The sequence below is a fragment of the Cantharellus anzutake genome, assembly GCF_015039405.1.
Source record: "Cantharellus anzutake strain C23 chromosome Unknown EI90scaffold_17, whole genome shotgun sequence".
NCBI lineage: Eukaryota > Fungi > Basidiomycota > Agaricomycetes > Cantharellales > Hydnaceae > Cantharellus > Cantharellus anzutake.
Genome location: NW_024066967.1, coordinates 150,026 through 175,127, shown reverse-complemented (window position 1 = coordinate 175,127; position 25,102 = coordinate 150,026). Strand labels below are relative to the sequence as shown.

The 25,102-nt window shown below is 51.2% G+C and overlaps 3 protein-coding genes across 3 annotated transcripts; all 3 read right to left on the bottom strand.

Annotated features, from left to right (window-relative positions):
• Positions 1-7,405: 7,405 nt before the first annotated feature.
• EI90DRAFT_3121709 (uncharacterized protein) lies at positions 7,406-9,294 on the bottom strand (the record flags this gene model as incomplete). Its single annotated transcript, XM_039063429.1, has 2 exons — positions 7,406-7,596; positions 7,824-9,294. The coding sequence occupies 2 exons, from the start codon at positions 9,292-9,294 to the stop codon at positions 7,406-7,408; spliced, it is 1,662 nt and encodes a 553-aa protein (XP_038917452.1).
• A 922-nt stretch (positions 9,295-10,216) lies between these two features.
• On the bottom strand, positions 10,217-11,476 carry EI90DRAFT_3015347 (uncharacterized protein; the record flags this gene model as incomplete). Its single annotated transcript, XM_039056885.1, has 1 exon — positions 10,217-11,476. One exon carries the CDS (start codon positions 11,474-11,476, stop codon positions 10,217-10,219), a length of 1,260 nt encoding a protein of 419 aa, XP_038917451.1.
• Positions 11,477-23,615: 12,139 nt separating this feature from the next.
• Positions 23,616-24,113, bottom strand: EI90DRAFT_3121703 (uncharacterized protein; the record flags this gene model as incomplete). Its single annotated transcript, XM_039063428.1, has 2 exons — positions 23,616-23,938; positions 23,963-24,113. 2 exons carry the CDS (start codon positions 24,111-24,113, stop codon positions 23,616-23,618), a joined length of 474 nt encoding a protein of 157 aa, XP_038917450.1.
• Between the last annotated feature and the right edge of the window lie 989 nt (positions 24,114-25,102).

The window sequence follows — 25,102 nt, the reverse complement described above, 5'->3', positions numbered from 1 at the left end:
CTCCTCCCCAGGCCCCATTGAAGGAGAGAACGAAGGAAGGTCAGTTGGGAGGTTCAAACGAGACCACCACCAAGCTGTTCCCTGGTTCTTTAGTTAGGATGGGGAAGTGTACTAGTGTTATTTATTGTAAATATAGTACCAATCCAAGTGTTTTGGCTAATTCTATTTTTATGGGTTAGTTTTAAAGTTCCTGGGAATTGACTTACAGATAAACCGAGCCCTGCGGAGCTGTTTCTTTATTGAAATTTCTTAATTTGTCTAGGTGTAGTTCTGTGTAGCGTTGTTTAATTTGGATTTAATCTTCTACTTGGTGAAGTTTCAAAGATTCTAATCAGTTAATGGATTTGGATTGTGTCTGGAGTGTCCCTTGAGTTTGTTTTATTTTTGTCTTATTTTATTGCTTGTTTTAACAGTAGCAAAATAACTGTTTTGTGTTTACACTTTGAAATCTGGAGTGTTAACCAGCTCTCCTGTTGAAATATCTACTTAATATTTCTCTCCTTTATTGCTGCCTTTTACTACAGTGGCAATCTTAACTGTATATCACTTTTTCGCACTGGAGTGACAACCAGAAATGCTTGAGAAAAATAATACTCTATTTTCTTACTTCTCTGAGGGGGGTGAAAAGTCGCAGAAAGGGTCTCCCTTTTATACTCCTTGGGTCGCCTTCCTTTTTCATGCTCTACCTTCTATTTACAGGATTTATTTACAGTGTATTTTTCTCAAACTGAATAAAAAATGAAATTTTCATGCTATAGTTCTACTGCGCTTGTGCTGCGCTGAACTGCGGTTCTACTGCGGTCAGACTGCGCCTGGAATCCTTATTGTCCTTCCTCGCCTGAGCTATTTTAATGGTTAATTAGAATTTGACTGCACCGCATTTGCCGCAGTTCCCTATATCAAATTCCCCATATTTACCATTAAGTTCGCTATGACTCGGTCATTCTGAATTCAAACTTCGCATTACTATGCATTCGGCTGTGCTGAGACCTTCAGCTGATTTATTCCATTTTTATTTAGTGACATTTAGTTAAAATGAGACTGAAATGATAAATGAGTGAATTATTCAGGTTTAAAACTGAAAGAAAAAGTTGCTAGTAGTCAACAATTACTCAAACGAATGTGTTATAGCTCTCCACTTCATTAGAACATCGTTCCCTAAAATTCCTGCCATGGTCCATCGTAGTTTTCGTGAATTTCGTTCATATTCCCTGATTTCCCTTTGTTTTATCACATCCTAATCCTCCATATGTATTGTTTGTTGTTATAGTAGGTCGTCCTTGAAGATATCATATTTTTATGTATTTTATTTAGGTCTCTGGACCTCTTGAAGCTGTCTTCCCACGCGTTTTCAGGTTTCTAACTTCATGTCCTTGTATCTCATTCATTTCTGGATGTTTTCTCACGTTCTTGGTATCATAAATTTTTATTTATTCCCACCTTTCCAATGGTACTAAGGTTGTTTCCTATTTCCTGGTATTCGTTGAGTTAGCAAAGATTTGCATGCACATTTGGTAATCACATGCATCGTTCCCATAGTCGTTCGTATGCGGGAGCCGTTTTCGTTTAATTGTTCAGGATTTATGATATGCGTGGGTGTTTATTTCTTTCATATGGGCTTCTGTGATTTATTTCAGATTTTTCCCTCATGATCTAAGGTTGTTTTGCACTTTCCATGCTTTGTTTTGACCGGGCTCTTCCTTATTTGGATGGAAATTGGTCTTCGCGATCTGCCGAAGTGCGGATCTCGGTTCCGACGGCCGGTTCCCTGCACATCGCCACCCTCACGTGTCATTATACATGATGCGGATTTCTATATTCCCGTCATGGGTATAACTTCACAACGGCTGGACCGTTTGGGCTGAGAATTTGCATAACTATAGTTCCCCATTTTTAATAATTTCTGTGTAAATTTCGTTGTATGTTTTAATTATGGATCCTACGCAAACATCGTCTTTTCCCTGAGCTCGGACTTTTGATGTCGCTATTCCCGTTATTGGATATCTCATTAACGCATGATCCTTTTATTATGAAACTTTGGGAGGATTAAGATTAGATCCCTTCCTTTCTAATGGGCTATCAAGCTTGTCTCGGTCGTTACTAGTTAATCTTCGCGCTTGCCTTTTAGACATTGTCCTTGTTTTGCAGGAGTTTTAGTCATATCTCCGTCGTTTATGGGTAGTTTCCCCTGTAATTACTCTCATTGGTTCCGTTTGGGGGACATCTACATTTGCTATTATAAACACGACTTTGACTTTTGCATTAGTTCCTGAGGAATCTTTGTTCCGTGGTACTTCCATCCTTGGCTACGTGTGCGGACGTGGGAAAGTAGTTTCCGTGGAGGTTCTCTGGTTATTTTTATAGTCAAATCTTGGTCGATTGTCCTAATTCTTGGTTTAATATTTGCTATAAATTCCCCCGAGAATTCCGTCTCGTTGATGGTAAGCTTGAAGTATTTTTGCTATTTTTCTTTCTTTCGATTTATCGTGTATAGTCATAATAATTCGTAAAAATTCGTAAAATTCGTTAAAATTCAGGTCCTTCTATTTTCTCATATCTACTTGTTGTATGAGGTTTTGTGATTTATCTGGCATATTTCCATAATGGGTTTCCATAGTGTGGCCGTTATTTCTCCTACACCGTATCTGGCGCTGCCTTCCTACCATCATGAAAATGTGCCACCTTCCTACGCGTCCTCATCGCGTCCACGTGATGATCCCTACAATTACCCTCCCATTCGGCGCCATTCACAATCTAGGAGCCGTTCCCCTCACCAAGACGATCGTCAATGGCATGGCCCTCATCCGCCCTGACACGGTCGGTAGAGACTGGGGGGTGATGTTATAGGAATGGAGTCTCTCGTGTCCATGTCAACCGAATGTCCACCATGGTGGGCCCTCCTTCTCCATATCCTCCCTTCTCTTTGTTACCTTCTCCCTGCTCCCCCCCTTTCTTACACATTCACTCTGCACTAAGCTTTCCCTTATCGGGTTTTGGTGCTGGCCGGAATATTTATTCTATTTCGCAAGATTTCTCGCGATCATTTCTTATTCAATAGTTAGCGTCATGTTTATGTACGGCAACAGCCGAAAAGATGAAACCTAACGAATAACACACCATCCTCTTCTGTGCAACAACTGTAAACCTCCTTGTGCCAACACTGTATCGTCTGTGTAAGATTGTGTATGTCTCGGTCACCATCTATATGGGTCATCCCTGCCGAGGTTGATGACTCTAGCCACGGATCATCGAGTTCGTGCGTGACTCAACTCAGGTATGCGCGATCACCTTTTGTTACGACTCATGTCGTTCGCCCAGGTACTGGGCTCACGTCTGTCTCACCTTACGGTGAGCATCTGGTTAATTCTACGGACAGATGGGTATTCGATACAAGCCCGTTCCCTTCGTTGCTGGTACGCTCTCGCGAGCGCCAAGTAGCCGTCGAGCCCACCACATGTCGTTCGACCTACGATCGACTAACTCCTCTGTCACCGGTATGCTCTTACAAGCACCAAGTACCCATTGACACATATACAGACCATCAGCCAGATGAACAGTCTCATACCTCGTTGCCAGTACGCCCATCTGGGTGCCAAGTATCTGTCAACCCAGCCTCTGGCAGCTCCCTCAAGGAGCTGGAACATCACTTGTTGCCGGTACACCCAATTGGGTGCCAAGTACCCATCAACCAATTCTCAGGAAGCTCCCTCAAGGAGTTGTTATCTCACTCGCTACCGGTATGCTCCCTCGAGCGCCAAGTACCTGCTAGCCCTATGTCCCCAACTAGTCCCACTCTGGACATTCTCTCAACCTGTGATCCTATATACCTGCACATGGTACGCTCACGTAACGAGCGCCAAGTATCCGTCGTAACAGACTCCCATTCACCACGAGGTCTCAGCTTTCTGTCATAAGCTCCATGGCCATCGGACAATTCTAATTACACGACTAAACTGCCCTACATACATGAGGTGGACGATTCTAAGTCGTCTATAAGGATGGAAAGAAGTGGGTTGCCCTTAACCCATTTCTTTAACATATAGTATTTCTCCTTTAATGATAATAACAACTTTCCACTTCAGTCTAAGTGGCCAGGGACCACTGTCCCGCATCGGGCCTGTCAGTACGCACGCCCGATCCACCCCCCACCAGGCTCTCAGACCCGGATGCTACACCCGGGCTCCCTCGACCCCGGATGAGTCCCTGACAATGCCCTATTGTATTCATACCTCCAATGGGCTCAATTATCGCAGGCATCATCTGACACCCTTGAGTTGTCAGACTGTGCCCGTTTGGATGGCCTGGACAAGGAGCCGCTGTCGCTCCCTCATCTCCCTCCTACGAGGGACTTTATCTCTTTCAACTCCTGACGAAGTTGACCTGTTTGGGCAGCTACCGCTGATGCAATAGCTGATTCCCAGCCTATATTTGGCTGGGTTGTCGGATCTGGGCCAAATTGGCCGATCCAGGGAGTGATTTGGCCAGGGAAGTTCCCTGGGGAGTATGCCTGGGGCTGCAGCAGCAATTGCTGCCCCTGGAATGGCGCTTGTTGTGCCATCGGTGCAGTTTGTACTGCATATGGTTTTACATGTGAGCCTGGGGTTCACGTGGTCTAGGCGAGTTACTCGCCTAGCCCATGTGATGTCTAGCCCATGGTGTGGCTGTCTGGGCGAGTTGCTTGCCCAGAATCTTCCCATGCTCTTGGCTGTGGGTGATCACCCTTCAGCTTCACTTTTTCCGCCTCCGTTTTTGGGGGTGTAGTGATGCCGAAAGTTCTGTATCTTCTTAGATCGGGAGATTTTCCGGTTCCCTCACATTTTGTAATGTGAGGTACTCGTCCAGGCGGACGAGGTCGTTACGATTTCCTAGGGGTTCCCATGTGGTGTCCCCTAGCTCCCATTTGTCCTTAAACCAGAGTTCATTATGAACCCATGCGTGGTTTAAGATTTCGCGAACTACTGCTTTGCAATCAGGGTCTTCCCTGAAGTCATAAAATATGTTTACTTCCCTATTTGGGAAGATTTCTTGGTCATTCGGCTCATGGGGTGTGAGCCAAGATACGTGGAATCTTGGGTGGACTCCACATTGTTCAAGTTGTGGTGGCAACTTGAGGACGTAGTTTGGTGTCTCTGGAAATGTTTCCAGAATTTCATAAGGCCCTATATACAGGGGCTTTAGTTTGCCTGCCCTCCCTTTGGGTAGGTTCAACTTATCTGTGGATAAGTATGCAAGCTCGCCTTTTCTCAAAGGCAGGTCCAGGCATCTTTTCTTATTCGCCTGGATTGTTTGAGCAGCACGATTGTGTATTATCACGTCGTGTGCTGCCATTAGGTTTTCCTTTGCCTTTTGGGCGAAATCATTCACTCCTGGGTAGTCCGAGGGTGGTGCTGTTAGGCACATCTTTGGCATGTGGCCATAGATTAATTCGAACAGGGAAAATCCTGTCAATGTGTTCAAGCTCACATTGATTGCGAATTCTGCCATCAACAGCTTTGCTGCCCAGTCGCGTTGATCTGGTCTGACCATCGCATGTAGTATCTGTACTACTTTCTTTCATGAATTTTGAATCTCGATCTGATGCGATTGAGTGTGGTAGTCTGTGAAGTCATGCAACTTCATGAAGAAACATGAATGCTAGTTCTAATGCATTCATGGTTGTTTTAATGGGATCAGGTGGACATTGTTGTGTCTGCCTGTGGACAATTCCTTGGATGGAATCATATCCCAAGTCTGTTGGGATGTGGTTGCTTCCCGGGTTTGGGTACTCCCCCCTAGAGCTTCCTCTAGGTTATTTGGCCTCGAGAGTATCTTGGGTTCATAGGCATGATGCCTATGATGACTCCTTACAACTGGTCTTCTAATGCCAGTTTGATCTGTTTGTGTTTGTGGTCAGCCAGAGGTCTCAGGCTGGCACCGGAAGCAAACTGAATTCCCCTATCAAGGAATTGTATTAGGGATGTTTTCTCCCCTATTGTTATCCCTTGGATGTTTATCCGAGTTTTTCCCTGCCATTGATAAGTGGGGTTAAACCTGAGACCACACAGTTGCCCTTTCGATTCAACACCATGTTGAATGTCAGGTGACTTAAGCTGAGTTGCTCGGCTTTACCCAAAGTTACTCGGTCAGGGGCATGACAGGAATTTCTGTCACGCACTGTGACACATCTAAGTGTCACACTCTGCAACGCAATTCAATGTCACACACTTGCAACATGAAGAAGATGGGATAGAGAACCAAAGTCTGAGAAACAATTTATAATTAAAATGGATTTAAAATGAGTATCGCATAGGTTGGGCCGAGTTATTCAGCTTTATCCCTGTTTGCGAGTTCAAGGAGTTTGGTTCCTTGAGCAATTGCCTTCCAGATGGTATTTATCTGGGAGTTCCAGTTCCTCTGAGCTAGGACTGGGTTGTTTCTTTCTTTGGTATTTCTACCAAAGCATCGGCAACTTTCTCATTCACCGTGTTTATGGCCTTCCCAAGGAAAGAGCCAGAGAAGAAGGGAAAAAAAAACAAGGCAAAAAAAAAGAGGGCCTGGAGCACTTCCAGTGTCATGACCATGCATCCCGGCCCGTTAGCCGCCCGTCCCGATGCTGCCCGAGCCTATTCCCGCTGTGCAAGCGTGAGCGCGAGCCCCGACCTCAGCCCTATCCTCCCTGAGGGCCCCCTGCTCACTCCCCCACTTGCCCCTAGGCTCCCCTACACTTGGCCGACTCCCCCACAGCCACACCGACCTCCCTGCCCCGAGTCCGCCTCCGGTACCGACCTAGCATGACTCCGCGACATCGCCTACTCCGCTATGATACCATCGCCGCTATCGCGGCCCTACACCCCTTCGTTTATTTATTTGTTATTGTTTGTTTTGACCCTCAGTCATTGCCGGCCGCGGTGCGGCCAACCCCGCTCTTTGTTCCTATTTGCTTCCGGACCCTTCGGCCTTCGGCCCGGGTCCGCTTCTATTCATTCCACCTTCATATATATATCCTGTATACTACATTATAGTACCTTAGCTCTAATATCGACTTGACCACGACCCCAAGCCCTGACCCCAACAAGGCAGCCCCAGTAAGTTCGAAATGAGGGCCAAGAGTCAACTAGGGGGCACAGCACTCCCTTTAGAGTTGCTGAGGCCAAATGCCCTACCCTCGGGCCTTGTCTGAGGCATCGTGGCCATCGCGGCCCTTAGCGGTCCGCATCGGCGACCTTCGGTGCCCGACCCTGGATCAGTATCTAACATCCAGACACAATGGAGTCTCCTCAGTCTGAGGAGTTAAACTATAGCATATTACTATAGGTTGATGGTCAGGTAGACCTTCGAAAACCTCTCGGTATGAGAGGAAGGCTGCCAATAGTTGGCAGCAAGATTGCGTGGACTGGGTTGTCTGCACAAGTGGGAGTTATGATCTCTACTTGATCTTATCTGCCAATTCTTGGTCCCCCTTCAGGTACGAGGAGGGCTGATTGGCCTTGTCGGCCAATCGTGCGTGATGCAGCCCAGTATTTCTACTGGGGAGAGGGCGGATTGTGGCCGCTAGCCAGCCGAGTATAAACTCCACCCAGAGCTCATCTTCTTCTGGAGACTCCGGGGTGGTTTCTTCTGAGGGGTCCTCCTTCAGTGGGTCTCCCTCCAAGGTTTTTTCTCAGGGGTGTTGTCTTCTGAGTGACTTTCCTCAAGGGAATCCCTCTTTGGTGTCGTCACCAAAGAGTTGGTAGTTCCTTTTTTGGTCTGGCTTATCACCAGTTTTAGTGTATTTTTTTCGTCATTGTTTTCAATGACGTCGGATCTTGGGGCCATTATTGTGGTCCCAACACTGATGTCCTCACCCTTTCTTCTGGGCGAGTAGTGAGGTCCCTTGTTTGGGTCCTCTGGTTCAAAGTCATTGGAGGTGTCCTCCACTTCGAAATCACCAGAGATATTCTCTGGTTCTTCTTCATTGGAGTCGTCTCCGACTTCACCTTCTGTTTTGTAGTCGACTTCCCTGGCGATCCTGTGCCTTGGGTTTCTGTCTCCTACTAACTGGTGCTCAGGGCGGCTCTTTGTCTGCTCTGGTATTCTGCAATTATTGCATACTTGTACCGGCCTTTGGTCGGTGTTCCCTGACTGCTTCAGGGAGGATTTGCCTTTCCATTTGGGTTTAGGGTCTTGCACATTGGCTCTTGCCTCTGCATGTTTCTCCTTTCCCATCTGGTTGGGCTTTTCGCGATTTGTGGTCGCAGTGGTTTCAGGTCTGGCATAGCATTCTGGCCTGTAGGCTGGAGCTATCCTCAGCCTGTTTTTCATCTCATCCATGCGAGATGTTGTTCTGAACATCTCCTCGAAAGAGGAGGATCCCATTTTGATTATTTCCTCCTTGCATTCAGGGAGGATGTTTTCCAGAAACCTAGCATTAAGCGATGGTTCTGGGTAGGACTGTCTGGGTCCTTTTCCTGCATTGTACTTTACACTGCAGTATTTTTCCGTCACCTTCAATGTGGCGGGCTCCTTGATATATGTCCTCATTAGAGTATCGAGAACTTCAAGAAATTTCCCCCCTTTATCTCTAAGGAGGGCTTCTTCACAGAGTTTTAGTCCGTGTGAGAGTGCAGGCTCTGCCAATCCACCAATGAGACAATCCAGATGGATTTCATCGTAGTGTGCACCTCTAGATCCTCGTGATGTGAGGAATCCTAGCAGTGTGGTGTACCACTGCCAGAAAATTTCTGTATTGTTTTTGCCTGACCACTTCGTGTCAGGGAGTCGAGTAGGACCATTATTTGACCAGTCCCACTTCACCCTGTCTATGTGCAGGGCGAAAGTTAGAAGTTTGGCCATCCGTGTGGCCTTGTGGTGCCATCTTTCGAGGTGCCCGTTATCCTCCAGCAATGTTTTGCTGGAAGTTTTCCTTGTGAAGTTTTCACGAGGGTTTGTTTGGTTCTCTCCAGCATTACTGGAGGGGTTTTGCAGAAGGTTACTTCCACTTATCCTTTGCCTGGGTGAAGTGACCGAGGAGGGCCATTTATCGCCTAAGATGGGGCCTGGTGTTGATGGTTGCCCGCTCATTTGTGGGTTCTCCTTACTAGGCTCCTTCTTCTGCCACATTGCACTCCTACAGACTTCGGTGACCTCATCCGAAGTTGGTGACTTCACTGTTTTTGGCAAAAGTTTTGGGTTTGGCCTTGGCAGCAGTGGCTTCCCCTGAGCCTCTGTGCTCTCTGAGCATCTGCCCTTGACCTTTTCTCCTATTATTTCTTGGGCCTTTAGCCTGAGAAGAAGTTCTTCATCACTTCCTGTCCTCCATTTGGATGGGACTGTCATGACCCGACATATCCGTCACTTCCCTCTACGCATCCTAGTGCCACTTGGTCTGTCCGTCCTGCTATCATCATCATCCGTCCACCCATCCATCCACCCGTCACCCTCATCCGCACTTCCTCCCTCGCGCGCGTGCCTACCAACCTAGGTTACCCGCTTCATTGTTGTCTGCCCCCAGCCGGACGGCTTGCTAGACGGCCGGATGGTTCTTTCTCTTTTGTCCGCTTGCGGACTATTGTTCTTCCTTTTGTTTCTTGCTTTCCTTTTGTTGACCAAGTTTGCCGATATTAATTATTTGTTTCTTTCTTCATTTATCGCGCTTGATCCGCCACTCCTTCCGGGCCAGTCTCATTTAGTTACTTGTGTTTATAACGCGTGTAGGTTACACCGGATGTACCTTAGTTCATATATCGACTTGGATTCCCCCTCTAAACTCTTATCCTCATCGTAAGGCTTCTGTCTGAAATTGGGACACCAACGTAAGAACGAAGTGCAGCGCTCCACCCGAGTCGCTGAAGCTAAAAGTCCCGCCCCTCCGACCTTACGAGCCCGGACGACTTCACGCGCCTCGCGGGTCACCCGGATATGCGTCTGGCATGTTCCTGACAGGGACCTGGAAAAAGTCCAGAAGTTTCTCAGACAATCGACTTTGGGGAGCTTCCCCATCCTCCTGCACCTGGTCCCTTTGCTGTGTCCACACTGGGTCCGAGGCCATCTGAGGACAGTCCGGAAGTGAGCTCAACCTGTGAGTCTGTGTTGATCTGGATGACATGGCCTTTATATCCATGTTGGAGTGTGTACACTCATTCTCAGACAGAGCGCTGAGTGTCTCACAGTGGTTGTGAGATGGTGTCGGTGGTGTGGAAGTTTTTTCCACATTTCCTCCACTCAGGACTGGCTCCCTGCACAAGTGGGGGTCGTCCCATTAGGGTTTTTGATGATTCCCAGTCTTATAGACTGGGGTTTGAACCGGCTCACGCCTAGGCAGCGAGCTGGATGTCTCGCTATGGTTGCAAGACGGTAACGACGATGTGGAGGTTTCTTTCACATTTTTTGCAATCAAAGATGGCTCCCTGTGCAAGCAGGAGTTGTTGTTTGATTGTTTTGCACAATTCCCAGTCACATAGACTGGGGAGTGAACCAGCATGCTGCGATTTTGCGGGCTGGACGTCTCACAGTTAATGTGAGACGATGTAGACAATGTGGAAGTTTTTTCCACATTTTTTGCGATCACAAATGGCTCCCTGTGCTGGCAGGAGTTGTCGTTTGATTGATTTGCACAACTACCAGTCGGATAGACTGGGGAGTAAACCGGCTTGCTGCTATATCGCAAGCTGGGCATCTCGCGGCTGACGCGAGACGATTCCGTAGATGTGGACGATTTTTCCATATATTTTGGAACTCCAAACGGCTCCCTGTGCCAGCAGGAATGGTCATTTGGTTGTTTATGACAACTCCCAGTCGCATAGACTGGGGAGTGAACCAGATTGCTGCTATATTGCAATCTGGACGTCTTGCGTTTAATGCGAGACGATGCTGGACATGTGAAAGATTTTTCCACATTTTTTGGGATCAAAAACGGCTCCCTGTGCCAGTGGGAGTGATCGTTTGATGGTTTCGTGTAACTCCCAGTCAAATAGACTTGGGAGTGAACCGGCTTGCTGCAATCTTGCAAGCTGGATGTCATGCGGGTGACTTGAGACGATGTGGACAATTTTTCCACATTGCTTGGGGCCACAAATGGCCCCCTGCGCCAGCAGGAGTTACTGCTGTTTTTGTCAGTGTTTTGCACCAAGTGAGAGGTTCCCTGAGGATAGTGGGGCTCAGGGACTTCTTTTGGCATGTCTGACCCAGCCCTTAAGGCTGTTAGTGTGGCAGCCGCACGCTTACATGTGCACATGTTTGCCTCCTCACCCAGTGGTGAGAACTCTCTCTTTCTAGGAGAGATCATGTTGGCACATGGGGTTCTAAGGGTGTTGTTCCCCGCATTTACTCCATGTAAGTTTTTGGGATCCTCAGGGTTTGTCCCTGAGGTCCTACCAATATGTGGCAGGTCTTCGTCATCATCCGATGACGCAGTGTTTAGGTTATCTCCCAAATTGGGAGATTGTGGCTTTTTAACAAAGCCACCCTTTGTTCTCGCTGCAGATGCGAGCTTCCCCATTTGGGGGTATGACGGTGCCATGTCAGGCGCCGTCCCCAGAACAGATGTAAAAAGGATGTGTAGATTAATTTATTCAGTAGGCGGGAGTGTGCATGGCATGTGCGGCGACCAGGGGGGGGTGGGGTTAGGTATGTAGTGGTACATGGAGAAGGGGAAATCAACCGTAGAATAGAAATAGAGAGAAAGGGGGAAAATAGAGAAGGAGAGACAGGGAGTGGTAGCGGAGTAGTGCAGTGCGGCGTGGGGTCAGGCGGGTGTGCCCTGACAGGTTGATTGTTACATCAATGGGAGCTTCGACTTTGCCAAAGAGTTCAGCAGTCTTGTATAACATGTGGACACTTCCCTGCAGGGTAGCTTGCCCATAGGGTGCTGAGGTACTCAGCAGCCCACTGCCTCTGGCAGTGGTCCCTCCTTTGGGGTCTGCCATCAGTTGCCCACCACTCTCCCTCTTCCCCTCGACATGGGTTTTCCCTTCTGAAGGCCCTGATGCAACCTGGACAGGGTCAACTGCCCATGGGGTGGTGGGATAGTCGATGCCCTGGCACCGTATCCCCTCCCCCTGACCTGGGAGGCCCCCATCATAATGGCTTTGGCAGCAGTGAGATCTGCCAGCATGCATGCCTCTTTGAGCTCGCATTTTAATAATTCGATCTCCCTCTTCTGGAGATCGACTTCTCTCTCTGTATCTCTCAGAGAGGCAAAGATAGAACTGGGCAAGGGCAGACGATTCTGGAGGGGAACCAGAGACTTAGCAAGGAGGGACCTTGGCCTCAGCAACTCATGTGGAGCGCTGTGCCATTGCTGTTTGTCCATTTGGTCCTTAATTTCAGAGGCAGTGAGCAGGAAGTCTCTAGGGGGCATTTCAGGTCGATTTTAGACTGGAGGTCCAAAATGAGTATGTACAAGCACCTGTATATAATAGGGAGATGAAAGCACAAGGAAATCAAAGGGGGTCCAAAATGGAACAAAGGCGTCCGAATGGGAACAAAGGGATAACAGAAGGGGATTGGCACCGAAAGGTCATAGGCTAGAACCTGTGGTACATTGTCAGGGCACACCCACCTGACCCGGGCCCACCCGGGCCCACTCGGCCACACCACACCCGCTCCCCACTGTCTATCCCCCTCCCCCTCCTTCCTCCCTCTCCTCCCCTTTCTTTTCCCTCTTCTTTCCCCTTTCTTTATTTCATTCTTCTCATCTTCCTCTTCCTGTTTATTTCTTTCTATCTACATGGACCACCTTCCTTTGTATCGATGTACTATTGACCCGTCTGGCCCACACACCCCGGACAGCTTCCCGCTGTGCCCAGCACGCATGCATGTAGCGGACGCTCTCGGGATCCCCCATGGGGACACCCGGATGCCTGCGGCTGCCTCCGAGGATGACGTGGCACCTGTCATGTGACTCAAGCCGCATGTACATAAAATGTACCTGAAGTGGGAACCGAAGAAGTAACCTTCTTCTCACATTCTCCACTTCAGGTAAGTAGTATAGTTTTCCCCTTTAATAACAATAACACATTCTCCACTTCAGTCTGAGTGGCCAGGGACCACTGTCCCGGATCGGGCCCGCCAGTACGCACGCCCGCTCTACACCCCACAACGGCCTTAGTGCCGGATATTACCCCCGGGCCCTCTCGACCCCGGACGCGTCTCTGACAGCAGAAGAAGGTTTTAACTTTATTTCCCCTGCCTCCCCCACCTCCCCAGCCATGGTGTCAGAAGAACAGTATGATGACCTGCTGGCCCGCTTCCAGGAGCTCCAAGCCATTGTGGAGAGCCAAACCCGCAACCACCCCCCACCCGCACCTGCACCCGCACCCGCCCCTGCACCCGCGCCCGTACCCACACTCGTGCCCAGACCCAAACCACCGAAGGTTGCTGCCCCCACTCCCTTCTCGGGAGCCAGTGAAGACCTTGATCGTTTCAAAGCCGAGTGCGGGATCTACTTCCACGTCCGCGCAGCCGAGTTCCCTACCGAACTATCCCAGATCCTCTTTGTCCTCTCCTACATGAAGGGAGGACCCGCAGGGGCGTGGGCGACACAACGGACGATCACCCTGCTGACAGCCACCTCCCCCACCATAACCATGGACGAGTTCAACACAGAACTCGACGCCATGTTTCAAGACCCGAACCGGGAGGCCACAGCTCGGCAAAAGTTGGCAGTCATCCGCCAAGGGACTGACTCCGTGGATAAGGTCATCCAGGAGTTCGAGATATTGGGGCCCGCCTCGAGGCTAGGCGATGTCGGGCTGGTCGACCGGTTTGAGCAAGCGATTAACTCGCGGCTCAGGGAGAGTATATACCGCCTCTGCCCCATGCCCACCACTTGGACTGAGTGGAAGCGCGAAGCCACGCTTCTGGACAACCAGTGGCGACGTTTCCAAGCCACCCAACCACGCGCACCCCCACCCAGACCCCTGTTCCCGCCAGCTCGACCTCCGCTGACCGCGACCCCATCCCAGACCCGACCCGTGCAGACCCCCCCACGACCTGCTCCCGCACCTCTGCCCCCCACCCCAGCAGCCCGTCCTACACCAGGGACGGGCCCCCAGCCGATGGATCTCGACAGGTCGAGGACTGACCAGAGACGGTGCTACAATTGTAACACCCCGGGTCACCTTGCGCGAGAATGCCCACACCCCAGGGTCAGCCGAGTACGACGTCTCCACCCGGAAGACCTGAGAACATTGATGGAAGGGCTGAAGAGGCAGTTGACCGAAGGGACAGAGACGGTGGAGGGGGAACCAGAGGAAGAACCTCAGAGGGATTTTCAGGCAGGCGACCGGTAAGGGATGCGTCCCGGCCGCTCGTAGAAGATAGCTCGTGTAAATACCGCAGCGTGCGTAAGCCAACGCCAATGCCAAAGTTTCACCGAGTCATCGCAAAGAAAAAGAGGAGAAACGCATCCTCCACCCATGAGAACGAGAAGACTCCAAGGGCAGCAATGCCCGAGGTAACAGTCTCCCCCCCAGCCATTTACGTCCTTTCCAAGCAGTCCCCCAGGTCTCTTAACCTCACAGTGAAACTGACCGCCCTAACCTCCCTCGCGTCGGTATCTGTATCAGCCCTCCTGGACTCAGGAGCCACCGGGAACTTCGTAAGCCCCGAGTTTGTCCGAAAGCACAACCTAGAGACAACCCCCCTTCCCCAGCCCATTCCCGTCCGTAATGTCGATGGAACCCCGAACGAAAATGGAGCCATAACAGAAGAGCTAGAAGCCCTCCTGACCTTCGGGCGACACACAGAGCGGGCACGCTTCGCGGTTGCAAATCTCGGGTGCCAGTCCCTCATCATAGGACACTCGTGGTTGCTGCACCACAACCCAGAAGTGGACTGGGTACAACAGAGAGTCGTCATGTCCCGCTGTCCGTCCTCCTGCAGACAACCGCGAACACAAGATGATCAGGACCCGGTACTGGAACCTGGGGATGGGATCTACGCTGCTATCATTCCCCCAAGCTGGGGCCATGACCTGAGAGCCACCACGACCCCCTTGCAGCGGATGGCCCAAGAGGCCCGCGACCCGGAGGCTGAGCCTGCATCGTTTGAGACGCTAGTACCAGAGCACTACCAGGACTTCTGGGATGTGTTCTCCAAGGAGGCCTTTGACCAATTGCCCCCCCGGAAGCCCTGGGACCACGCTATAGACCTGGCACCGGATGCCAAACTGCCCAGGGGGAAGACCTTCCCACTCTCGCGCCCGGAACAGAAAGAACTGGACGAGTTCCTACGCGAGAACCTACAGAACGGGCGCATACGGCCGTCCAAATCCCCCATGGGAGCACCAGTCTTCTTCGTCAAGAAGAAGGACGGGTCCCTACGCCTGGTCCAGGACTACAGGAAGCTGAACGAGATCACGGTGAAGAACTCGTACCCGCTCCCCCTCATCTCAGACGTCCTCGCCCGCCTCCGCAACGCCAAATACTTCTCAGCCTTGGACCTACGCTGGGGGTTTAACAACGTCCGGATCAAGGACGGAGACGAGTGGAAGGCGGCATTCGCGACCAACCGGGGGCTGTTTGAGCCCATGGTGATGTTCTTCGGCCTGTGTAACTCCCCAGCAACCTTCCAGACCATGATGAACGACATCCTGAGGGATTTCATCGACCGGGAGGTTGTCATCTGTTACATGGACGACATCCTGATCTTCACGGCCACCCTGGAGGAACATCGAAGGGTCGTCCGAGAAGTCCTAGAGACGCTGAGGAGAAGGAGGCTCTTCCTCAAGCCAGAGAAGTGTAAGTTTGAGCGAACCCGGATCGAGTACCTGGGCCTCGTTATCTCGGAGGGTAACGTCGCGATGGACCTGGTGAAGATCCAGGGTGTCCTCGACTGGCCCCCCCCAACCAAGGTGAAAGAAGTACAATCCTTCCTAGGATTCGTAAACTTCTATCGCCGGTTCATCAGAGACTTCTCTGAGAAGGCCCGCCCCCTTCACAGGCTGACCCGGAAGACCCAAACCTGGAACTGGGGCCCGGATGAAGACGATGCCTTCCGTGCCCTCAAGGAAGCCGTCACCACAGCCCCTGTCCTCTCTTTCCCTACCGACCACGGCCGCTTCAGGCTCGAGTGCGATGCATCCAACTTTGCAACCGGCGTGGTCCTCTCCCAGCTCCAACCGGATGGAGAGTTCCACCCGGTAGCATTCATGTCCAAAAGTTTCATGGATGTAGAGCGGAACTACGAAGTGTACGATAAAGAGATGCTTGCAATCGTCCGAGCCCTCGAGGAATGGCGACACTTCGTGGAAGGTGCTGAGGAGAAAGTCGAGATCTACACCGACCACCGTAACCTGGGCTACTTCCGGACGGCCCAGAGGTTAAATCGACGTCAGGCCAGATGGTCCCTTTTCCTCTCCCGCTTCCATTTCACCCTCGTCCACCGCCCAGGGAAGCTCATGGGGAAACCAGACGCACTCTCTCGCCGTGCTGACCACCCGAAGGGAAGGGACGACAATGAGGGGCTGACCCTCCTCCAACCGGCCTGGTTCGAGGCCCGTGGGACGGAAGCAGTCTCAGTGGAAGGTGAGGAGGCGGATATCCTAGAGAGGGTAGAGCGAGAGATCATGACGAACAGGTGGTAAAGGCCATGAGGGAACTGGGAGAAGGAACGTTGAGGTCGGACGAGTGGGAGAGACAGGGAGAGTTGGTCCTCTACCGGGGCAGGGTGTACGTTCCAAAAGACCCACAGCTCCACCACGATCTGGTACAGCTACACCACGACGCGCAGGCGATGGGACATCCAGGGCGATGGAAAACCCTAGAGCTCGTCTCCCGCGACTACTGGTGGCCTCGGATGGCAGAATATGTCGGGCAATACGTACGTGGATGCGACACCTGTAACCGCGTCAAACCCTTCCCCGCACGGAAGGTTGGGAAGCTCACCCCAAATAAAGTTCCCACCCACCGTTGGCAGGTGATCTCGGTAGACATGGTGGGAGAGCTCCCAGAGTCGAAAGGTTATAACGCCATCCTAGTTGTAGTGGACCGTCTGTCCAAACGCATCCACGCGATCCCCACCGTGACATCCGTGGACTCGGCTGGTATCGCCCGGCTCTTCCTAGAGCATGTCTGGAAGCACCACGGGCTCCTGGAAGAGATCCTTAGCGACAGAGGGAGCGCCTTCGTCTCGCACTTCTCGAAAGAACTTGCAGATCTCCTGGGGGTCAAGCTAACCCCTTCAACACCCTACCACCCCCAGACTGACGGACAGACAGAGCGGGTTAACCAGGAAATCGAGGCCTATCTTCGGGTGTTCGTCAACCACTGCCAGGACGACTGGGCAGACTGGCTCCCACTGGCAGAATTTGCCTACAACAACCGTGTCCACTCGTCCACCCGTCGAACCCCCTTTGAGCTTGACACTGGGCAGCATCCCAGGATGGGGACGGAGCCCACATGTACGTCCGAGGTAGAAGCCGCCGACGCCTTCTCGTCCAGGATGAAGATGCAGGAAGAGGCGAAGGCGGCCCTGGAGCACGCAGCGGACGAGATGGCCCGCTACTATGACCAAGGTCGAGAGACAGCCCCCAAGTAACAGGAGGGTGACCGAGTCTGGCTCAGCGCCCAAAACTATATGACTGACCGCCCGACCAAGAAGCTAGACCATAAGTGGCTGGGCCCCTTCAAAGTTGTCAAGGTCGTCTCCCCGGCTGCCATCACAGCTCACCGCACAGCAAAAGGGAATCCACCCAGTCGTATCTGTGACGAACGTAAGACCCTACCGCCCGGACGAGATCGCAGAACGACCCCCCGACCCCCGCCTGGGCCCAGAACTCGTAGATGGAGAGGAGGAATATGAAGTGGAAAAAATACTGGACTCTAAGTGGTTACGCCGGAAGCTCTGGTATTTAGTAAAGTTCGTGGGTTGGCCGAACTCAGAGAATGAATGGCTCCCCCGAGACCAACTAATCCATGCCCCTGACCGGATCGAGGAGTTCCACCAAACACACCCCCACGCCCCAGGAAGGGAGAGAACGAACCCCCTGGCCGCTTCGAGGTGAAGCGGCTTAAGGAGGGGGTGATGTCAGGGCACACCCGCCTGACCCGGGCCCACCCGGGCCCACCCGGCCACACCACACCCGCTCCCCGCTGTCTATCCCCCTCCCCCTCCTTCCTCCCTCTCCTCCCCTTTCTTTTCCCTCTTCTTTCCCCTTTCTTTATTTCATTCTTCTCATCTTCCTCTTCCTGTTTATTTCTTTCTATCTACACGGACCACCTTCCTTTGTATCGATGTACTATTGACCCATCCGGCCCACACACCCCAGACGGCTTCCCGCTGTGCCCAGCATGCGCGCATGTAGCGGACGCTCTTGGGATCCCCCACGGGGACACCCGGATGCCTGCGGCTGCCTCCGAGGATGACGTGGCACCTGTCATGTGACTCAAGCCGCATGTACATAAAATGTACCTGAAGTGGGAACCGAAGAAGTAACCTTCTTCTCACATTCTCCACTTCAGTCTGAGTGGCCAGGGACCACTGTCCCGGATCGGGCCCGCCAGTATGCACGCCCGCTCTACACCCCGCGACGGCCTTAGTGCCGGATATTACCCCCAGGCCCTCTCGACCCCGGACGCGTCCCTGACATACATCTGGAAGGAGATAGGGAGGGTGAAGCCCAGAGGGGCAGGAAGATGAGGTGAAGTGGGGATGATGACTAACTGGCTAGAATGGTGAGAAGCAGCAGTCCAAATAAGGGTGAGGGGAAAGTGCGAAAGATACATTACAATCGGTGAAAGTGCCAAGTATGATCCATGGAGCTCAGAGGTTGCAGAGCTCACAGAGGTTATGGAGGCAGGGTTGAAAGTCTGAGGAATGTTGGCAATGGTGTTTACATAGTATGAGGTCACCAATGCAATGGACTAAAGCTGAGGTGGAGTCAAAGTCCAAGGTCGGAACTATGACGGAATCTCAGAGCGAAGGTACGAGCGGTGCCCAAGTACAGGGTATGGGACAGCAGCGGATGGTTGTAACTTGCCAGAGGTTTGGCAGAAGAGGGTTGGAGGAAGGAGAGTGATGAGAGGAGTGGGGAGAGGAGTGGAGGAGGAATGGTGTCAGGTCCAAAGGTGAGTATCACAACAGACGGAAGTAGGGTAGGAGGGTGATGGAAGGGTGGAGGTGTCGTGAGGAGTAAGGGGAGGAGTAAGAGGAGGAGGGTGGCAAGAGGGATGTCAGGTCTGAAGGTGAGTATCAGAACAGATGGAAGTAGGGTAGGACTACAGAGGTGATGGAGATGGGGGTCCGGGAGTCGGATCGGGATCGGGTATGTATGGATATGACACCTTCAGCATCTCTGCATGCTCCATTGTATTTGTGCCTTCAATGGGTGCAATTATCGCAGGCATCATCTGACACCCCTGAGTTGTCAGACTGTGCCCATTTGGATGGCCTGGACAAGGAGCTGCTGTCGCTCCCTCGTCTCCCTCCTATGAGGGACTTCATCTCTTTCAACTCCTGATGGAGTTGACCCATATGGGCAGCTACCACTGATGCAATAGCTGATTCCCAGCCTATATTTGGCTGGGGTGTTGTCAGACCTGGGCCAAATTGGCCAATCCAGGGAGTGATTTGGCCAGGTGTCATATCCACCCACAGCCATCATCCTCATCCACCTCCAATCCTCCAGATCCCCTCTGCTCCTTCGTCACTAGCCTCGGAGCCTCTGGATTCGGCAATCACCTCTGACTCCCTCGATAGTCCAATTCAATATATTACCTACACCTCCCTAAGTACAGAACCCTGAAGGCCCCTGGACAGCTCTGACGTCTGCTAGCACACTCCCACCCCTGCTGGGCAATTCACTTGCTTGCCCTGCAAGTCTACCTTCGGGCCTGTCCCTCTCTTCCATTTATGGGTTATAGCCCACCATTCCACTAACCCTGTAACCTGACTCGTCGGTAATATTCAGTCAGTGTCAGGGTTCAGCACCCTGCCTTAGGGTGCCCCGGACTCCCCACCTACTTTACCCCCTTTTATTCTTTGACTGTTGCCTTGTTGTTGCCTTTGTGTGTTGTGTACACGCACGCACATGGGATAGCGTGGGAACTTTCTGAGCAAGCAGCTCGCCCAGAATGTTCCCACGGGTCACAGCCACAGTTCTGGGCGAGCAACTCGCCCAGAATGTTCCCATGCTTACTGGGCACTGCCACCTGGATGTTCCCTCTGGGTCACACTACACAACTCTAGGAGCTGTATAGTTGTGGGCATGTGACCCATTCCTTTATATAGCAACCATGTGGGGAGATGAGACCTTTACCCTTCTTCTCATCTCATGCCCCGCATAGGCAAGTGTATATATTCCCTTTCTTTTACTATACATCTCATGCCCCGCATAGTGTGAGGACAGGCCAGATGGGGGTTGAGGTCAGGGAGCCTCCGAGTCCGAGGCCGGGCCCTGACAGTCAGCTAATGTTTAACTGCATTAGCTCTGCCCCGCTCAGTCCCACCATTCATGGGCCGGCCCTCACTATACACAACTTGTAGATAGGTTACACCCTAGTGATAAAATCGACTAGAGTTGATCCCCCTTTTTAGTTCTCGCTGCCAGTAAGTAAATTAGGGCATGGACATGTAACTAGGCACAGCGCTCCTGGTCTGAATCACTGAGGCCAAAGCCCTCCACCACAGAGACATCTCCTTCGTCTCGCTTCCTGTCTCTAACACCAGGGAAGTTCCCTGGGGAGTATGCCTGGGGCTGCAGCAGCAATTGCTGCCCCTGGAATGGTGCTTGTTGCACCATCGGTGCAGTTTGCACCACGTATGGTTGAAAGCCCCTTTGGGGAGGCTGGGGGTATGCAGTGCCTATTGGCATTGTGGAAGGATGTTTGTTCACAGCACTCATTTGTGCCACATGCGTCATATAGTCTGTGGTGCTTATCTGTGCCTGGTGTTGTTGTTCTGAGGAGCCTTGCTCCTCGGGTTGTTGTATCTCGATATCCAGCAGCTTGTTTGGATCGTATCGAGGGTTGCCTCCCCCAGAGAACAACATTTCATCATTTTGTTTCTCATGGTGGTGGGAGGGGTTTAGGTTCTTGTGTGCATGGGATTCATGTGATCTAGGCAAGTTACTCCTAGCCCATGTGATGTCTGGCACATGGTGAGGCTGTCTGGGCAAGTTGCTCACCCAGAATCTTCCCATGCTCTTGGCTGTGGGCAATTGCCCTTTGGCTTCACTTTTTCTGCCTCCATTTTTGGGGGCATAGTGATGCCGAGAGTTCCCTATCTTCTTTGATAGGGAGATTTTCCAGTTCCCTCACATTTTGTAATGTGAGGTACTCGTCCAGGTGGATGAGGTCATTACAATTTCCTAGGGTTCCCATGTGGTGTCCCCTAGCTCCCATTTGGCCTTAAACCAGAGTTCATCATGAACCCATGCGTGGTTTAAGATTTCACGAACTACTGCTTCGCAATCGGGGTCTTCCCTGAAGTCATAAAATATGTTTACTTCCCTATTTGGGAAGATTTCTTGGTCATTCAGCTCATGAGGCATGAGCTGAGATATGTGGGATCTTGGGTGGACTCCATGTTGTTCAAGTTGTGGCAACTTGAGGACATAGTTCAATGTCTCTGGAAATATACCCAGAATTTCATAAGGCCCTATATACAGGGGCTTTAGTTTGCCTGCCCTTCCTTTGGGTAGATTCAACTTATCCATGGATAAGTATGCAAGCTCGCCTTTTCTCAAAGATGGGTCTGGGCATCTTTTCTTATTTGCCTGGATTGTTTGGGCAGTGCGATTGTGTATTATCACATCGTGTGCTGCCATTAGGTTTTCCTTTGCCTTTTGGGCGAAGTCATTCACTCCCAGGTAGTCCGAGGGTGGTGCTGTTAGGCACATCTTTGGCATATGGCCATAGATTGATTCGAACAGGGCAAATCCTGTTGATGTGTTTGAGCTTGCATTGATTGCAAATTCTGCCATTGACAGCTTTGCTGCCCAGTCGCGTTGATCTGGTCTGACCATTGCACATAGTATCTGTACTACTTTTTGTATCATTCTCTCCACTTGGCTGTCACCTTGTGGATGGAATGCAGTTGTGAATTTCAACTGCACACTGAGTATTTGGTGTAGTTCATGCCAAAATTTTGATGCAAATTTTGAGTCTCGATTTGATATGATCAAGTGTGGTTGTCATGAACCCACCTGGGGAAGATCCAAAATGCTACCCAGGCGGGTGTGTCTGATGGAGCTCGATGTTCCGGGCTGTCTGATGGTGGGTCAGAGACAGGCCAGAAGTGGGGTGGAGCTCCGAGGGTGACAGGGTGTCGGCTTCAGCGACTCGGAATGGAGCGCTGTGCCCATTATGTCCTCATTGTCCCCAATTTGTCAGGGGGGCTGGTGACAGAGGAACAGAGGCTGCCAGTGGAAGGGGGCCAGAAGCCCCCCCTCACTACTTAACAATGGAGGTGTTAGCAAGGGTCAATCATGTGTCACACGATTTGTTGGGGTTTTATACCAAGGCACTTTTAGACGCATCTGTCACTCAGCTCTTGGTTCAGGGTGGAGCAGCAGATGAGTAGAACACGATAGACATCCTGGGAGAGGGTTTGTATTCAAGGACTTAATATTATAACTGGGGGGCCCTATTTACTAGAGTGGTACATGCATACATATAGCAGAGATAATTGGATCCGGAGGTAAATGTCATATCCCAGAATCCTGACCCCATACTCTCCCACCTCACTACACCTTCCTAACAACCTCATCATCCCCTACACCATACCTCCCCACTTCCCAACATCACCTTCTGTCCCAACTGTCTCAGCTCCAGCCTGGACTTCAGCACACCTGCCCTTGGCCATCTCCATCCCGGAAGCTCGGTCCCAAGTTGGAACATTCAGAACCTCCAGATCTGCTTGGACCTCCCAACGGATCTCTGACATCTTGTTACATACCTCTAAACCATTCCCCCTCCCATTTCATTTAGTGGAGTCACCCAACATCCTTCAGATATGTAACTCTGCCTTCGGAGCTACCCACATCCTCTGGTGATCCCGCTTTTGTCATCTTAAATTAGTCACCTTCCATTTGTAGTACGACTGTTGTCTTCTTTCCATTCAGTCCGCTAACTTCCCCTTACCCATTTCTCATTCCCATTTATCCCCTGGCCTTCTACTCCACCCTCCTTGACCCAACACCTCAGTTCCCTGTTAAAGATATTGTTCAGAACCTTTTGGTATCATTTGGCACCTTTCGGTGTCTGTTGGTATCGCTCGGACTTTGACTAAAGTCCTTCCCCCCCCCCCTATATATACCTGTAGATTAGAACCCATTGTACCTCAGTTCTAATCTCAACTAAAACTTACCCCAAGTCCCTCTATGAGTGAATCCTGACCTCCTACAAGATACCTCAGACATATGAAATGAAAGGACTAACTGAGATCTAACGGAGGCACAGCGCTCCCTCCAAGTCGCTGAGGCTGCATCCTTCTTAGAGCCTCTTGTACCACCCAGCAGACTCGGGCTTCCTGGAGAAGCTTCGGTTCACTACTGGAGCTCTCAGAACCCCTCTAGTTGAGCCCCACCTGCATTCGGACTCACGCCCCTTCGGGGTTTTCTGACAGTAAACAAAGGTTACCAAGGGGAAGAAGAAGTGAATAGAATTAGCAACCAACTGAATGGTAAGGCCTGGGCCCATCTATGAATGAGCAGGGGACTACAGGGGAAGATGTCCGGAAAGGTCCAGAGCCCGGAAGTTGTAATCCAGAAGATTGGGGTTGTAGAAAATATCAAATGATAAAACAATAAAGAATAACATGACTGGAGGTAAGGTAGGAGTGGGGAGGTACCGGAGGTAAACGACTGGAGGTGCCAGAGGTGCAGAGACCAGAAGTAAGGAGGGTGGATGGGCAAGTTGAGAGTTACCAACAACAAGTAGATCCATCTCCTTTGAACAAGAGGTCCGAGGAGGTGGAGGTGTGGTAGGGGAGGTCCGGAGGTAGGAGTGAGAGTTGAGGTATGTCCTGAGGTTCCCAACAGCTTGTCAGTACTCTAGTAACTTACCAAAACAATATAGGAGTTCCAGAGGTAATGCAGATGTAGATGGGAGGAAGAGCAGGAGAGAGTCAAAGGAGGAGGTAGTCCTAGGATCATTGGCATCGTCTGGAGGCAGCAGAGAGAGACAGGGAGGGCTGATGGAGGTTATAGGAGTCATCTAGGAATAGGGCAGAGGAAGGTGGAAGATCCAGGATATGACAGTGGTAGACTGTGAAGTCTTACAACTTCGCGAAGGAATACAAACACTAGTATTAGACACTGGTCCGGGGTCGGCACCAAGGGTCGCCATTGTGGGCCGCTATAGGCCGTGATGGCCATGATGCCGCAAACAAGGCCCAAGGGTAGGGCATTTGGCCTCAGCGACTCTAAAGGAGCGCTGTGCCACCTAGCTGTCTCTTGGCCCTCATTTCAGACTTACTGGGGTTGCCTTGTTGGGGTCAGGACTTAGAGGTCGTGGTCAAATCGATATTAGAGCTAAGGTACAATAAAGTATCATACAGGATATATATAGGGGGAAAGAATGAATGGAAGCGGACCCGGGCCGAAGGCTGAAGGGTCCGGAAGCAAACATGAATAAGGAGCAGGGTTGGCTGCATAGTGGCCGGCAATGACCGAGGGTCAAAACAAACAATAACAGATAAATAAAGGAAGGAGCGTAGGGCTGCGATAGCGGCAATGGTATCATAGCGGTGCTGGACTCGGAGTTGGGCTGGAGTCGGGTGCGGGAATGGTAGCGGCCCTGTAGGGGCCAAGTGGGCAGGGTAGAGGAGTCACGCTGGGCACAGTGCCAGAGGCGGAGTCAGGGTGGGAAGGTTGGTGTGGCTGTGGGGGAGTCAGCCAGGTGCAGGGGAGCCTAGGGGCAAGCAGGGGAGTGAGCAGGGAGTCCTCAGGGATGATAGGGCTGAGGTCAGGGCTCGTGTAGTGGGAATGGGCTCGGGTGACATCGGGACAGGCGGCTAACGGGCCAGAATGCATGGCCATGACAGTGAGTTCCAATGCATTCGTTGTTGTTTTTATTGGGATCAGGTGGACATTGGACATCAACCTGCAGATGATTACCCAGAGGTAATCATATCCCAAGCTTGTTGGGAATGGACCTGTGAAGTCCATGGCTATTGACAACCACAGTGTTTCCAGGGTTGGGAG